The sequence below is a fragment of the Brachyistius frenatus genome, unplaced genomic scaffold, assembly GCF_029030835.1.
Source record: "Brachyistius frenatus isolate BFR_SWC_R1_liver_20210118 unplaced genomic scaffold, ASM2903083v1 Contig_85, whole genome shotgun sequence".
In the NCBI taxonomy this organism is placed as follows: Eukaryota; Metazoa; Chordata; class Actinopteri; family Embiotocidae; genus Brachyistius; species Brachyistius frenatus.
Window position 1 is genome coordinate 515,029 of NW_027210684.1, and position 16,156 is coordinate 531,184.

General features: G+C 39.3%; 1 protein-coding gene across 3 annotated transcripts in view; it reads left to right on the top strand.

Moving 5' to 3' along the window:
• The first annotated feature begins 1,004 nt into the window (after nucleotides 1-1,004).
• Nucleotides 1,005-16,156, top strand: part of col15a1b (collagen, type XV, alpha 1b) — a 58,025-nt gene continuing 42,873 nt past the window's right edge. For all 3 annotated transcript variants that reach the window (XM_069709806.1, XM_069709809.1, XM_069709808.1), the window contains exon 1: nucleotides 1,005-1,064. In XM_069709806.1, coding sequence (XP_069565907.1) covers nucleotides 1,058-1,064 — 7 coding nt within the window. In that variant the 5' untranslated portion in view covers nucleotides 1,005-1,057. The remainder of the gene's footprint in view (nucleotides 1,065-16,156) is intronic.

Sequence of the window (16,156 nt, forward strand, 5' to 3'; positions counted from 1 at the left end):
TGTTTGCACTCTGCTTAATGGGAGCTTGATGATTACAGGGTGGGTGCATACACAATGAAAAGAGGGTGGGCAAAGGGAGGGTCAGCACGGGTCCAACAGCAAATATTTGCCCTAGGGCCATCTGACAGGTAAATCCGGCCATGCTGTTAGCATTCATTATTATATCATTCATTCATTAAGAATATTTGGAAATCCTTAACTTCCAGTTTATTTGTTAATAGTACACTAATGTTAGCTAGCTACCATTAAACAACAGAATTGAAAAAGCATTAGGTTTTAATATAGATGTATAGATAGATTGTGCTTCTTATTTTCCTTAATGGAAGGAAATTGTCTTAAGCAGCAGGTTTAGAGAGTTGGTCTACTGAGTGAGTAAGGGGCGAGGTTTTTTTTTTTTCCTTCAAGGGAGTCACATTTCCCACCTCTGTGGGTCCTGAGAGTCACTGAGCTCAAAACTGAGAGAGCCTTTGTGCAGAGAGAGAGAGAGAGAGAGAGAGAGAGAGAGAGAGAGAGGAGAGAGAGAGAGAGATGGGGGGGCGGAGGGGAAGCGAGAAAGAGAGGGGGAGAGAGAGCAGCAGAGGGACTTCAGGTCTGCTCAGAGGCAGAGGGACCACGGAGTTTGCCGGAGTTTCATCACACACATGTACTTCTTGGACTTCACTTTCAAAGCTGGATTTTTATTGTCTTACTAGTTAAAATGTTTAAAAAAGGGTAAGAATAATATAACCTCAGTATTTCCAGCATGAAAAGAAAGCAGAGTGGATTTTAACTGAATTTTAATAAACATGGAATATCTTCACAAAGTACTTCAGCTTCACCTCAGAGCAGACCTGTGATTTCATTTTTCTTTGCGCTGCTATTTCCATGTGAACAATCAGCAATATGAGATATTTTAAGTTGTTATGACCTTTTTTTTTTAACGTGTTTTTATTTCAAATGATTTTAAGTCTACCTAGAGCTTCACCCAAAGCAACTTTCATGACTGATGTGTCTCCTCAGGTGCTCTCTTGCCCTGCATCTCGTCCTGCTGTGCTGGCTGGCCGCTGCCCTGCAGGTTATGGAAGGTAAGATTCTTGCTGCTGCAGCTTTTTCTCAACATCGTCACTGTAAAGAAATATACAGCTGAGATGGATCTTTGAATGGAGAAAAGGAGGGAACTGACCCAACAGACACTTTATTGAAAGAGTGAAATGAAGCCTTCCCTTATGTTGATTATATGTACAATAGTCCCACTGAATGATAACTACAGATGGCAAATATGTTTTCTGTAGATCAGCACATCATGAGTTAGTAAGATTAAGAAGAAATGTTAAATATGAAGGTTACATTGGTGACATATGCTTGCAGATGAGCCTTTAGTTCTTCATGTGACCTCAGGTTCAATCATTTTAGGTGCTGTGATCACATGTTTAATACAGGTTGCAAGTTGTACTTCAATGATAGATAGAAGCAATAGAAGATAGAGGGAACATTTCAGGGAAAGTCTGAATAATGTGTTTTATTATGAAGACTAAATCACTAACTATAATGTGTCATGTATTTCCTTAATTCTTTAGAAAATTTATCTGAACATGAAGACTTACAACCAGGGTGTCATTGTGTGTCACAAGGTTAGACTCCTTTGGGGAATTGCTGGTTTGCTTTTAAGTGCAGATTTAAACTGCTTTACAGCAGAAAGTGTACAATGTATTGCTGAGGCAGTGTGTGGGAGGAATGATACTCTGATGTTGAAAGTTTGAATGGTGCCATATTTTATTAGTTTATTTAGAGCAAAAAGTTGTGGACTTATAAGTGAGTTTGTCTGCTTTTTCTTGGTCTTTACTTGACTTAGTGGACTACAAGGATATGTACGGAGAGACTTATCCCGCTGTGTTTTTGTTTAATTCAATTTTTACTACACACATTATTTTAGAACATCCAAACGCTGCCATGATTCCAAAGGAGAGCTAAATTGACGTTCATTCATAAAAATATGCTAATCATGATAGTAGATAGCAGCAGAAAATATCCTGACTTTTAGTTCTCAGACTTTTAGTCCTCAGTTTATAGTGCATTTCATTTAAATCAACAGATTGTCCCTTTAAAATGAATGTAGTGATTACTGAACTACCAATTTCTTCAACATTATCTATCAGCAGTCTTTAATGACAACAAAGGAGTCTGGACCCACAGCCATTGCTCATTGCCATTACAAGACACATAATATGGCTCAGCCCCTTCCCAGTTCCAGTTTCACACCTCTGTCTGCTGTTATGATTTCTATTCAGTGACTCCCTGCTGTGAGGCTCTTCTTATACAGCTGTGCAGGAGACTGATAGTTTGTTTGTTTGCCAATCGACTAGGCTTCCTCTGACCTCTTTATCCTATGTGTGTTCGTGTGACTGGGCATCATGAGGTGGCTGGAAGTGGCAGTCAAGTCAAACGCTGCACCAGGGTGAGAAGTGAAGTGTTTAGTTTATATGGTAATGGTGTGAGGTGGTTTCCTCTGCTCTGCACTGGCTGTTTGAGTGTTGGAGATATTTGCGTTGGGGAGGGGGTTCACACTGGGCTTTGAAGTGGGATGTTGGCAACACACTCGACCCTGTGCCAATTTAATGTCAGCAAGTGCAGGGGATTGACGGAAATTACATATGATTTTTAACATTTACGGAACGGGGGGAAATAACTGGGGCTGTACATATCCATGTGTTGTCATGGAAACGTGTGTTGTCTTGCCTGAGTTTTTTTTTTTTTATTATTCACACACTAAACACAGCCCATGACAAAGTTGGAAGCCAAAGGCATGACGGTCAGAGAGGCTGTCTTGTGACAGAAATCACATGTTCAATTTAAAAATATAGAAACATCTGCGAATCAGAGAGTTAGGTATTTATCAATGCCAGTGTAGTCTTAAGCAAATCATTGTTCATTTTTAGCTGCATCATCAAACACCTTAGACATTTTTCGGACCTTTTTCGATGTTTGATTCAGTCCAGTATCCTACGAACTGCGCCATATCACACCAAAGCTTGTAATTTACATGAAATCTGCATGAAAAGTACACGCATGTATTACCATGGTTGAAGAGGAAGGTCATGTGATGGAGGTCATGCGGCGAAGTACAAAGAGTGACATAGTCCAAGTAGGGAGGAGGTCAGAAGTGCTTGAATGGAGCAAACAGTAAAAGTCCATGAGACAGCAAAAGTTGTGCTGGATTTCTTTTGATTTACGTGAATTAGGTTAACAACATAACGTATTTAACTTACACGAGTAACCTACTTACGACACGTATTAAAATAGTTATTTTAACCCAAAACCATAATCTATTCCTGACCTCAAAGATATTGTGTTTACAACAACTTACGGTACGTAACCTTATAAAGGTTGGTATTATGATGGAAGATTTCTTAAACATCATGCAAGAAGATATCCTAGTCTGCAGATATATTCATTTCAATGCAGAGTTTCTGATGGTGAATATCTGAACATTTAACACTTTCGTGCTCTGAGGAAAAGCTCTACTCAGTCTGTATGTCTGTTTGTCCTTTTACCATCTGTCAGTCTGCTCCGGCACACATAGAAAAAACACCCGCCTCATTCAAAACATCTGAACTACAGCGTCAACACAGAGACCACATGACTAACTGTAAGACCTCCTGTATGTTACAGTTGCAAATATGTGCCCAAAAAGCCTTTTTCTCATACACAACAGTTAGAATAGGCATAAATGCTGCCAAATTGTATCACCAGAGTTTAATCCTTTAGGCCCAAGTCTCAAAGATATATATTATTATTCTAGTGTATCCTATTCCTGTGTGTGTTGGGCCAATAGGAAGTGAGCCGGCTCAGCCTGCGTGAGTTAATGTATGATCTCTACTCGACAGAGAAGGACGCCAAAAAGCTTGCTGTATGGACCCAAGACTGCAAAAGTCGGCAGAACATTTGTGCACCTAATTCAAATGAGCGAGGCACCATCTTTTAATCTGGTATCTTAATAAATCCTTTCCTTCAAAACCTTTACCAATCTCACACACCATCTCTGTCGCCTACTTTTTCTTGGTAACAGAAGACAAAACTGAATTTCTCATGAAGTAAACTAGACTAGATTTAAGTGACCAAATGCAAACACAGTTCCTGCGTGTGGGGATCACTAGTGGCCATCGAACATGCCAAAATGAGACTACATGATATAGTACTTTGTAAACTAGGAAAGTACACGCTTAAGTATAAATCAAAATCGACCCTGTACGTGTTTGCAGCAGCTGCAATGTAACCAATTGCATTGACCATTAATTTCAGCTTCACAGTAATCAACAGTGCATGTAAGCACCTTCTTCGATTGCCTGATTGATCTAACTAACCTCTGTTTGTGACTCTCAGACTACATCCACTCTAAATCAGACAAGCTGCATTTTACTTGTATTTCTCAGCTCCTGGAAAACAGTCTCCAGAGTTAAGAAATCTGAAATCATTAGCCTTCATTAAAGACATTTTCCCCCAGTTTTGCCATCGTGGTGTTGGCTGAAATCTTTACACAGAAAATCACAAAACGCAAGCATAAAGTGTTTTCCACACTTTCAACTCAACCCTGCCACCCCCATCCCTCCCCCTCCCCTCCCCCCAAAAAAAAATAAAGAACCTTCACTTTCCATTTGCCGTTGGTTGAGTTGCTCTGAAAGGATTCCATGTTTAGCCAATATAAATGATTGTGAGGTGAGCCCAGTAGGAGTCTGTTCTTGACAACTTTCCTCTCTACAGTAAAACCAAGTCACATTATTTTATTGTTGACAGTCTCAGAACTGAAATCCTCAATTACAGCCACATGTCAGATGCAATTTTTTCTGCTGTCAAAACCATCGTTTCCCCCACATTCAGTTACCCCCACCCTTCCCACCCTATATTTAACAGTTTTACCTATGAGCCTTTCGAGGACTCCTGACCTTATTTGGTCTCTGATGTTTCTGGAATAAAACTCTCTCTAAACTCCCTTTAGTGTTTTATGACTCTAAAACCTGGCAAGCAAGCAGGTCATAGAACCTAAATGTCTTCAGTACATTAGAGGACTGGACGCCCTCACTGCAGCGGCGTCCTGTCTGGAATGTGCTCATTCAGCCACAGTGACTTTGATTTGAACACAGTTGGGTACAATGGACCAACTGTAAAAGGTGTCATTGCTGTATGTGTGTAACGGTCTGCTCTGTGGGCTTTTGATGGGAAACAAATCTCTCACTGGAAAGTTGAAAATAAGAATGGGTGTTTTCTTTTGGGGTCTTGTGCCTTTCCGTTAGAAATGGTCTTTCTTTCATATTTTCCATGATGTGATGCTCCAACCGATGATGTAGTTCTCTAACTTCAATACCCATTCACATTTAGAGGAAAACAGTGTGTGCTTAGGTTCAAAATGAGGAGAGAAGAATGAGTTGTATTGTTGCAGACAAAATGAAAAGAATATTAGCAGCATGTACCTGATGAAGTTTTAAGGTGAAAACTCAGATTTACAGCTCTTACTGTAAAGTTTTTAGAAAGCAAACACCTAAATGTCACTGGCTGACTGTTGTTGTTTGTGTACACAGTTTCTATGGTTTCTCTTCAAAAGGTCGCCGATGAATTATTATCATTGTGTATCTGCTCTGTGTGTCTATGCTTTCGGGCACGAAGCACACAAAGAAAGTCTTTTACCAACAGAGAAAATCTAAAACTAAAATGTAGCTATGGAGACTGTTAATATTTTGTTGATGTGCACATTTAATCGTTGTCATTCAGCACCTTTATTTCCTGACTTACACATGAACAGAGTATTTTGACTAAAAACTGGAACAGCCGGATATTACACTGTCTTGGCCTGCCTTTGCATAACCAAGAAGATAATGACAAAGGACAAATTAAATCAATTCAAATAGACATTTGGATGTTCAATTTAGAACTGCAGTAACAATTGCTGTTCTTGCTTTCATTATGCCTGTAAGCATGATTTGTTCGCATTCTTTTGAAAGCGATATCTCAAGAACCACTTGGGTGAATTTCTTCAAATTTGGCACACATGCTCACTTGGTCCCAAGGATGAACTGATTAGATTCAGGGATCAAAGGTCAAGGTCCCTGTGACCCCAGATCAACCCATGCTCGTAAACAAAGTAGCTCTGGAACCGATTAAGAAAATTTCTTTCAAACATAGCACAAATTATTCACTTGGCCTTAAGGATGAAATGGCTGCCTGTCCCATTAACATGAAAATGCTATCTCCACAACCTGAAGTACAGTCAAATGCAACCGTCATGAATACACCTGTGCTTTCCCTAATGTGACAAGTCAAAATGTCTGCCAGGGAAAAGATCTATGGAGACAGGAAACAGCTGTGACCATGCCTGTAGCCATGGGATTTATCTGGTTATGGATGATGCTGTCACTGTGATTGTGACTGGAGACAACATCTAACAACAGTCCAAAATGTCCACTTTGCTAAACATCTTGATGGAAAAATATTCTGTCCACCGTATAATAACAAAGATTTTTAACTTCCCCATGGTTTGAAAATCTATATTACCATTCATGTGTGATACACGTCCCCTAAGATAGAAAAACAACTCGTCCACTGCTGTCCATGTACCGAGCCGCCACATAGTAGGCTATATTTGATTTTACTATATTGCACATTTTGTCACCACTTAAACAAAATGGGACTCTTGTTTCATGAAAACATCCCCCCTAACGTTTGGATCATAGATTGATGTCAAAAGAATTTCTCAAAGTTTTATTAAACTAAATTGGCCATAAAACTGCTTCATCAACAGCATCCTGAAAAACCACAGAAATAAGTGATTGTCTTTTCTCAGCTTTCTTTAAAGTTCCCGTCTTTTGGACTTGATGTGACAAACTGCTCAGCCAACATGCAACATCCCGTTCACGCCTTCATTACTAGTAAACTTCCAACAACTGCTTGTTTAAAGGGACTGAAAGTTTAAAGGGAAAGCATAAAAGTACACTGTTCTTCTGTCTGCGTGTGTGTTTATGCTGAGGCATGCTTTTGCATATTTGCGTCTGAGTCTGTGGCTTCAGAAATTATGCCCATTTTTGCTGTTTGCAGATGGAGTGTTACATAAACACACACGCTCTCACAATTTAAGGACAAATCTGCAAATTACTAGAAACACAAACCCCATCAGGAAATCCACCGTTAACTTACTCACGGGTCAGTAAAAATTTATTTCGTTCCTTTTTTTGTTGAATTTTATTGCAGTAAAAATCCTTTGAATGCAGTTACATGAATCCAAATCATGTAATCATGATTTTCCTTCCTCAGACAAGAGGCTTTTACTTTGAAAGAAGCCCTTTGCTGATCAGCTCGTCCACAGATGCTGTGTTGTAACATTTTGCTCCACAGCTAACTGTTTACTGCTTGCCTTTGGATTAGACACGGCTGCTCAGACACTTCTCCTTCACTTAGTCTCTGCCGTTCCCTGAGGCAGGGTAGATGTGCAGCTCAGTGTCTGCCCTTTAGTCTTTGTTTTGGTTGCCGGTGCTCCTGATGAGTGAGTGAAAAACACAGTTAGTGAGGAAGATGTATGCAAATGTGTATCTATGTGCACTCAGGGCTGTAGTGGTCTGATTATTTTTTTTAAAAACAGTCATATGCCAGAGAACGATCTGATCACAAATCAGTCATCTTTTTTGTAAAAAACATTCATCTTTATGAAGCAGTTCTTCAATAACAGCACAAAGAAATGTCTCTCGTACTCATCCAACATTACAAAGTCTATTCAATTTACAACATTAAAACCTAAACTAATACATATTTTTTTTGGAGCAGTTAGATAGATTTATACATATTGTGGAATTTGAGAATGATTACAGTATTTGAAGCTGGATAAACAAAATTAAATGACCCATGAGCAAGAATATGTATAAAAACTTCTTTTTTTGAACACTGTATGAATTTGATTCAGTATATATTGATTGTATTTCGTGCGATTCGCCCTTTAGCTTCAGGCTATTTTTTGACATTTTCTACAAAAGATCCCCACATTCAGTCAGAAACAGCTTGACAACTGAAAATATTAGCAACCTTGGGCTCTTTGAAACAGAGATACAATTTCTTTGTCACCATCACCAGGCCACAGTGAGATCTGAGAAGTCCCACAAAAATATGTACTGCCACCAAATCAAACTGTGAGTTAAAGCATAAATAACAGCCATACAACAGTGAGTCAGGAAACAGGATAGCTGTCCCTGAGTCGGGGTTTTCAGGTGAACTCTGTCATACACAATATGAGCTCTCCTCTTCCATACAACGGGATGGGCACCTGGCCAGCTATGATTTTAAATGATTATAGCCATGTTTCTTTCAGTGGCTGTGTAAAATATGTGAGCTTCCTACCATTTGTCAGTTTGCACAGCTAGCTAGCATAAAAGATATACCCTCGAGGCATGATCATGTATGTGTGTATTTCGGCCTCTTCAGTTAATGTGCCACACTCAGCAACCTCTGAAAAATGAAGGTGGGTTATGTTTTAATTCCAGTCTGGAATATATCCGAGGCACCTTTCACACCTTCTATTCTGTTTCAGACCAAACTCAGAAGTCCCAAAGGCCCGAAACAAACAAGATACAAAAAGCACCCTGTTTTCAGAAGAAATTTGCCTGCAGCAGATATCAATGAATTTGATCACATGGCTCAACAGGAATATGCCAAGGAATATTATTCCTTGCATGTAAACATGTTTCAAGTAGAGGGAAGAAGTCCTCAGTCTGGTGTTGACTACACCTAACCCACATCTGTGGCAGCAGATAGACAGACAGAAGAACAGAAGGGAGAAAACACCACACTCTCCAGCTTTTTACTCATGCAGCTCCGAACAATAGGGATTTGTGTGATACACATTCGGTGGGCGCAGGGCAATAGATGGGATGCTGCCAGAGGGACTAGGGAGCAAACATGAGATAATATTTTCCTGTCACATTTCTCTGAAGGTTATCTTTCATTCCACACAGTTCACCGCAAATATCTGCCACAATACACAATGCAGAGCACTTCCAGAATACAAGCAGGGATGACGTCATTGACCTGAAGGACTTCACTCGTCCAAAACACCTTCATCTATTTTTAGTAACAGGGTTGCCCAGTTGGATTCACACTTTACACCGTATGCTGTGATAATGTGATAATGACACATTCTAGATGACTGTATGTGCAAAAGAAATCCCCTTTACTGAGCCTCCCTTGTGTTTCATTAACATTCGGATTGGAGGAGATGAGCCGATGTGAGAGGCTCTCCGAGAACAACACTTGCAGCTGAGCAAACATCGCAACACACACACACATGCGATAGTCTCATATTTAATTGCTCGGTGCCTTACTCATGTATTAGCAGGAAATAAGCGGTTATGAATAGCTCAGAATATATCCATTTATTGCAAATATTTTTTTGTAGCTTATTTAATGTTATTGTATGTAAAGAAGTTTAAGGAGGGAACTTTTGTTCTTTTGTGGAAAACGTCTACAAGTATTAATATTCATGATAATCAAATATGCTAAATGAGCCTTAGGATATATGATTGGTGATTTTACAGGTCGATGACATGCAAAACAAACACCAAAGAAAAAGAGGAAATTGGGTCAACTTTTGCAGCTGGCATCACTTCATGTCTACCTGTTGATCTTGTCTCTCTGCTCCCCTTTATCCAGCTGTCCCACTGATCTCAGCACGCACATGAAAAAACATCAGAGCTTCACACTGGTGACCTCCAGTCTTTCTCTGCTTCTCTGTCTCTGTTTGACTGTGTGTTTCCGGAGGTGAAATCAGGGTGAGAGGATGTCAGGGTGTAGTGGGGGGAGGGGGGGGGGGGGCATGACCATGGACACTTGATGTAATGGAAACTGTCCATCTGCAGATGTTCACCTCTGATCTCGTAACAAATCGAAACAATGCATTCCTCTATCTGAAATATGCTGTAGGCTGTACAGTGTGCCATTCAGTGGGCTCGTGTGTAATGTCTGCGACTGTGTGTGTTCGAAGTCAGAAGTTCATCCGCAGCATTAGTCAGTCCGAGTCAGTTCGTTAATGTCTTAATAATCCGTGACTCCGCAGACAACCTGTAAACCGTTAAACCAATCAGCTTCCTTGTTACAGAGCGCATGCTGCAATCACATGCCACTTATCGTAAGACTAATCTAACTTAATTTTATGACATTTTATTAAATGGAAAATAGCACACTAAACCTAACAAAGTGTATACTTTAAAGCTGCACTTATCTATATTTTTTTTGTTAAATTTAATCAAATTACTACATTATGTGAAAAGTGTCGCTCCCAGTGACAAACCAACAAAATATGCATGTCTTTCAGTTAATTATTTTGGTTTCACAGCAATTTACACATTGAAGTTAATTTTGATGAAATTCAAGTAAAAAAATTAATTGTTATTAGAAGATTAACAAATGTTTATTCTTACAAGTGAAAACTTGAATTCACTTAGGTGATTTGCTGCTACATCTTTTGGAGGCTAATGTTTGTAAACTTTTTATAGAATTTGTTGTAAAGCCATTACTTGGTCCATTTTCATCTTTTAAAGCGCTGTTAATTTATGTGAAGGATGGCATGGGGTCAGTGGACGATGTTGTAAACGTAGCATTAAGGAGAGCCTGTTTTTAGTTTTTTCTGTCACACATTTAATGTTACAATGTTGAATGTTCCTTTTAAATGTGGCCAGAGTTTCAAATTATAAGGTAAAAGTATGTAAAAGTAATTCCAGTAACTAAAAGCTTGTAAATCATTAGATATGTACTAAACGGAGCATTGTGTATGTATATTGGTGTCTCTTAAAACCTGTCTACATTTTGAGGTCAGAGGTTACATACAGGACAAAAACTTGAGCTTTATAGGGATTTTTGCTGAAGGGCACCTCAGTAAGGTGGTTAGTTTACAACACAAGGCCTTTTAACCTCAGCTTTGAGTGATCTGATGAAACCACACATTCCACCCGCTCTGTAAGAGTTAGACCACTTAAACATGGAGGGAACCTTTTAAAATAATGAAAGTTATATAAACTAAATTTACCCTCGACCACATTCCTGATTTGTCGAGTCAACTCTGTCTCTAACTGAGACTATGTTATGTTAGCCCCATGACTTCTCTAATGTGATTGGCTGGATGCTTGCCCCGGTCATTATATAAATTATCTCAACAGTACTGATACAGCCTTTCATCAGAAGCACATAGGTTCAGTTTAAAAGTTGGACAAACTGGGGAGTTGTTGGTGCCACTTTTCTTTCAGATAGATCCCGGATATGCTTTTGAATGACAGAGCCAGTTCAAGCGTGCTCTACTGCCAATATCATATGTACAACAAGCAGATGAAATATTATAAGGACTGTACCAGGTTTCTGCAGCAGAGGCTCATAGTTATCTATCATCAGCTAACCCAGACATGCCTTTTTCATTTGTGTATTTGATAGGATCAAGCCAGCACCAAGTACAACATGATTTGTCACTCAGCACAATGCAGTCTAGATTCTGTTTACACATGGCTCTGAATGGGAACTCAAAATGTCAGACAGATTATTATTATTAGAATTTTTTTGTATACTCAAATACAAGAAAACATACTGTTGAAATCAAACTTTTGGTCCATCACTCCTGTGTCTTTGGTTCCTCTTTGGTGTCTGTGTGGGGCAGGTTGGCTGTTTGAGTTAATCCTACCCTGGGGTCAGACTTTTCTTCTGATAACCTCTCTGGCTCCCAATTCCCTCCCATTTTCTTTCCTCTTTTTATCTTTCCTGTTTTCTTTTCTTATCCTCCATTCTTAAGGACCCCTGTGTGTCTGCTTCTTTTCTCTCCTTCTGTCCCTCCCCTTCTCTAATCCCTCTCCCCCTCGTTTCCCATGCTTAAGAAGAATTCATCACAAAAGATTGTAATAGGTATACTTTAAAACTACAATTCTACTAATAATATTAACAGAATTCATTCAATCTCTCCATTTTTTTCCTCAAACCGATCAGTTCATTCTCATCAAAAAGCCAATTCGAGACCTACCCATTTTGAATAAATTCTGTGCAATATCTAAACCTCTCTTCTTGGCCCTGGTCTTGGAAAAAAAAAAATGCTGAGCAAATCATTGACTACATGAATCTCAATAGGCATTTGGATAGACTTTAGTTGGATTTTAAGAGGGCCTTGGTGATTTCTTTTTCATCTTTTAACCACTGACTGTGGCGAAACATCTATTTCTATGGATCAGGTACAGCTGTAGAATGTTTTGTTCCCATCTCTCTCATTATAAACTTTGTCTGGCCAGAACTTCCTTTAGTTTACCTCTGGAGTGCCTCAAGGTTCTGTCCTTCACCATATACTATTCTCTGGTTATAATTTACCTTGTGGTGTAGTTTTTGAAGATCCCTCTCAATTCTTTTGACTCCAAAAATACAACACAATTGAGCAAAATAAAATTCAGATGTGAAAAGGAGGGTTTTCTCCAGACTTTCTGCAGATAAATGTGAAGCTACATTATAGGTCCAGACTCTTTCAATTAGCACATCTGTCTCTGTCCTCCAAGACCCTGCATGAATCTAGGAGTGAATTATGTATTCATTATTTCAGATAATAAATCGAATATTAATGATGATTAACACTTTTCCTACTAATAAAGAACAGTTCAGCAACCATTACCCCTTTCTGCTTTGTTGTGGCTGTAATCTGTTGTTTGAACCAGTTCAGAGGAGGATGATAGAGACAGATAGATTTTAACCCTTTCCCAGGCCACACAGCCGCTTTTGCCTGCAGGTAGTTTCCCTTTGTCTTCTCTGAGGTAGGAGCTTAAGTTGGAGGTTCAAAGACTGTGAGAATGTGTGTGTGTGTGTGTGTGTGTGTGTGTGTGTGTGTGTGTGTGTGTGTGTGTGTGTGTGTGTGTGTGTGTGTGTGTGTGTGTGTGTGTGTGTGTGTGTGTGTGTGTGTGTGTGTGTGTGTGTGTGTGTGTGTGTGTGTGTGTGTGTGTGTGTGTGTGTGTGTGTTTGTCTGTCACTGAGTATGTCTATGCGTGTGCACGTCTACCCTCATCTCTCACATTCCAGACGTTCTTCGTCTCCCACCTGCCGTCCTCGACACAAAGGAGATCTAACGGGAGGTACAGACGCTGTCCCCTCGTTCAATCACCACTGAACCTTAACTGAGTGCATTACAACAGCATGAAAGTGTTGCTGCTGCTCATTGATGTAGTTGTAAATTACGGGTAAATTAAGATCTCCATATTCTCCACATTATCAAACTGTTACACAAAATAGTACAAACTGACAAATTTCTTCAATATTTAACTTGAGTGGCAGTTACCTGCTTTTTTTCCCATTGAGTTATGATCTGAATGTCCCTAATAATGGTTTAGGTCAGCCTGAAGAAAAACTGACTTCATCCCTGACTTCATCATGCTCAGTATGCCCCCCCAGATTTTAAATGCTGCTATGATCTGTCCATGTTATTGCTTAGTGGTGCCACAAATGCTCAGCCATGGAGCGCAGCATCTTAGGTAAAATACATGCTATAAATTGCAAATATGTAAATGCGTTGTCACAGAATTTTGGATATTTGTTTGCATCCTCAATTATTTTTCTCCAAGCATGTATTTGTTGTAGCAGCCGTCACACATAACATCTAGATTTGCAGCTCTTTCCTGAAGCAGTTTGGCGACTAGATGACTTTGTTCTGTCCCAGGTTTATTTTTGGCCAGTGAACTGACTTTATTAGTCATGTTACTGATGCTTGTCGGCGGCTCTACTGGCCACGGATAAGCTGCTGAGAGGTTTAATGTGGGTGAGGACTCACAACTCTTATTGACAACGTTAGTTTTTAGTGTCTGAGCAGCCTTTCTCGGCCACTCTTTCAAATAGGAGCTCGTAAATGTGGCACAACATTTCCTGACTGAAAACGACCCCGAAATATGAAATGAAAACACATCGTAGGAGGAGCGGAAGAGCGGGGAGGGAGGGGAGGTGCATGAGAAAAAAACAGCTTCCCAACACAGGCTTCATTGACTACTTGGCCGGTGGCTACAGTGCGTGCATGTGTTTGAGTGTCTGGAAATGTGTATGTGTGGCATATCGTTACCTGAGAACAGGTCCTCTCTGTTGACCTTTGCAGCCCGCCCACCCAGCTATCTGCTTTATGGTTGGTTTGGAGGAAGTGTCAGTCAGACCTTACCAGGGTTTAGTAAAATATACAGTCACACACACACACACACACACACACACACACACACACACACACACACACACACACACACACACACACACACACACACACACACACACACACACACACACACACACACATAAACAAAAGAAAAATAACACATAAAGCCCTTTTGAGTGGCACAGCAAATGTTGTCCTTGTCTGACAGAGAGAACCAGTTAGAAATGTATTATGATAAGTGTCCAATAAATGTTATTAGAAAAGCGCAAAAATGTTTTAAAAGTTGTTGTTTTTTAAATAAAAGGGAAAAAAAAAAAACATTGTTGGTGCCCAATAAATGTCCCAGGTTTGTGTTGATGTTGATGTGTTGATCTGGCACAAAACACAGGTCAGTGAGCCAAAACCTCTTTCGCTCTAATTGGCAAAGTACTTGTACATTCAAACCCACGCACACGTACGATTTATAAACACTCACAAACTGTGACAGCAAATTGAATCAAGCATTTTTGTTTAATCTGCCACAATGTATTTATTTTTCCAACCGATCTGCCTTTTGATAGAAGTGAAATATATTAATTTAGGTGTGTGCCTGGCACATTTGTTCCAAATAATTTGTGTCTGTACCCTCACAGCCTCATTGGGTAACTCCAAGTATCTCTTCATCGTGTAATGTGTTCCTTTCAGGGATTTATGCAAACTGTATTGGGTATTTTTGCATTTTCACTTGGAGATTAACTTTCATCATTCCAAACATTTATCCCCGATTTATTTACACATGATTTTATCAATCTAATTTAACTCAGCTCTCCTTCTCGCTTGCTACTAACTCGGGGTGGTGGTAGGCAACTCACTCTGTTGTAGCGGGTAATATAAGTAATAATGAGAATAATTTCACTGAGAACCTAAATGTGTAATCCTGTATGTTTTTGTCTAAAACAAATTTATGACATTCCAAATCATAATTTGTATTTGTGTAAAGTGGATGTGATTTACAGACATTAAGTGTTGTGTCATCTCTCCAGTTTGTGTTTTACCGTTTTTGACCACGAGGTGGTGGCAGAGTGTCAGCATGTGAGAACAACGCTGTGATCTGGTTGATTTTTATGGCCACGTGTTAATGTGTTGTTTTTACTGTTTCCTCTGTTGTGTTGATTTTGAGGTTATTGATATTCGAAATTGGCTCATATGCTGATATATCGTATTTCTACTTATTTGGCCTTTTTGTGTTTATACATTGCTTCATTTTTGATGACTAATATTTTAGTTTTAAAGTGACATGAATTTTTTTTTTTTTTTTAAATGATTAAAAATGCGGCAGAATTCATTGCATCTGACACATAATTCCACCCGGACATACAGTATGTCTCCTGATGTTGTGATTTCCCTTCTGTCTCCTGCAGCCACTGAAATTGTTATTTTTGTGAATAAATTCATAGCATCCCCCATGGGATTGGCTGTGACAGTAAACCAATTAGACTTTAATGTTAGAGTGGTTACTAGGGTAGTGAGAGAGGTGAAGGGTGACAGGTTTACTCTTCCTGGAATCCAGAAGCCCTAAATGGGGTCACCATGTATAGAAAAAAAAGAAGGATTGAAAATACTCATAAGAATGTGGGAGTGTTTCGCCTCCCATTGCAGATGAAAGTGGCCACTTATTATTTTTTTTTTTAACTTTTTAAAGTTTAGTTGATTCAAACTCATGCTAACAGTCTCTCACATCTATCTACATTCATTTCATTTATTGCTTGAATGCAGCCAGTTGACCTATATTTATTTCAACGTAAACAACATATCAGATGTTGATATTGAAAGATGTTATTGTTTAATAAAAAAATAAATATATGCTCACTTTGAATTTGAAAGCAGCAACACATTTAAAAAAAAAAAAAAAAAAAAAAGTGTGGGCAGGGGTGTGTTGACCACTGCGACCATGTTTCTATTTGGCTACTTCAATCCGGACATAAATGATCTGGCTGTAATCGGACCACAAGTGGCCATCAAAAG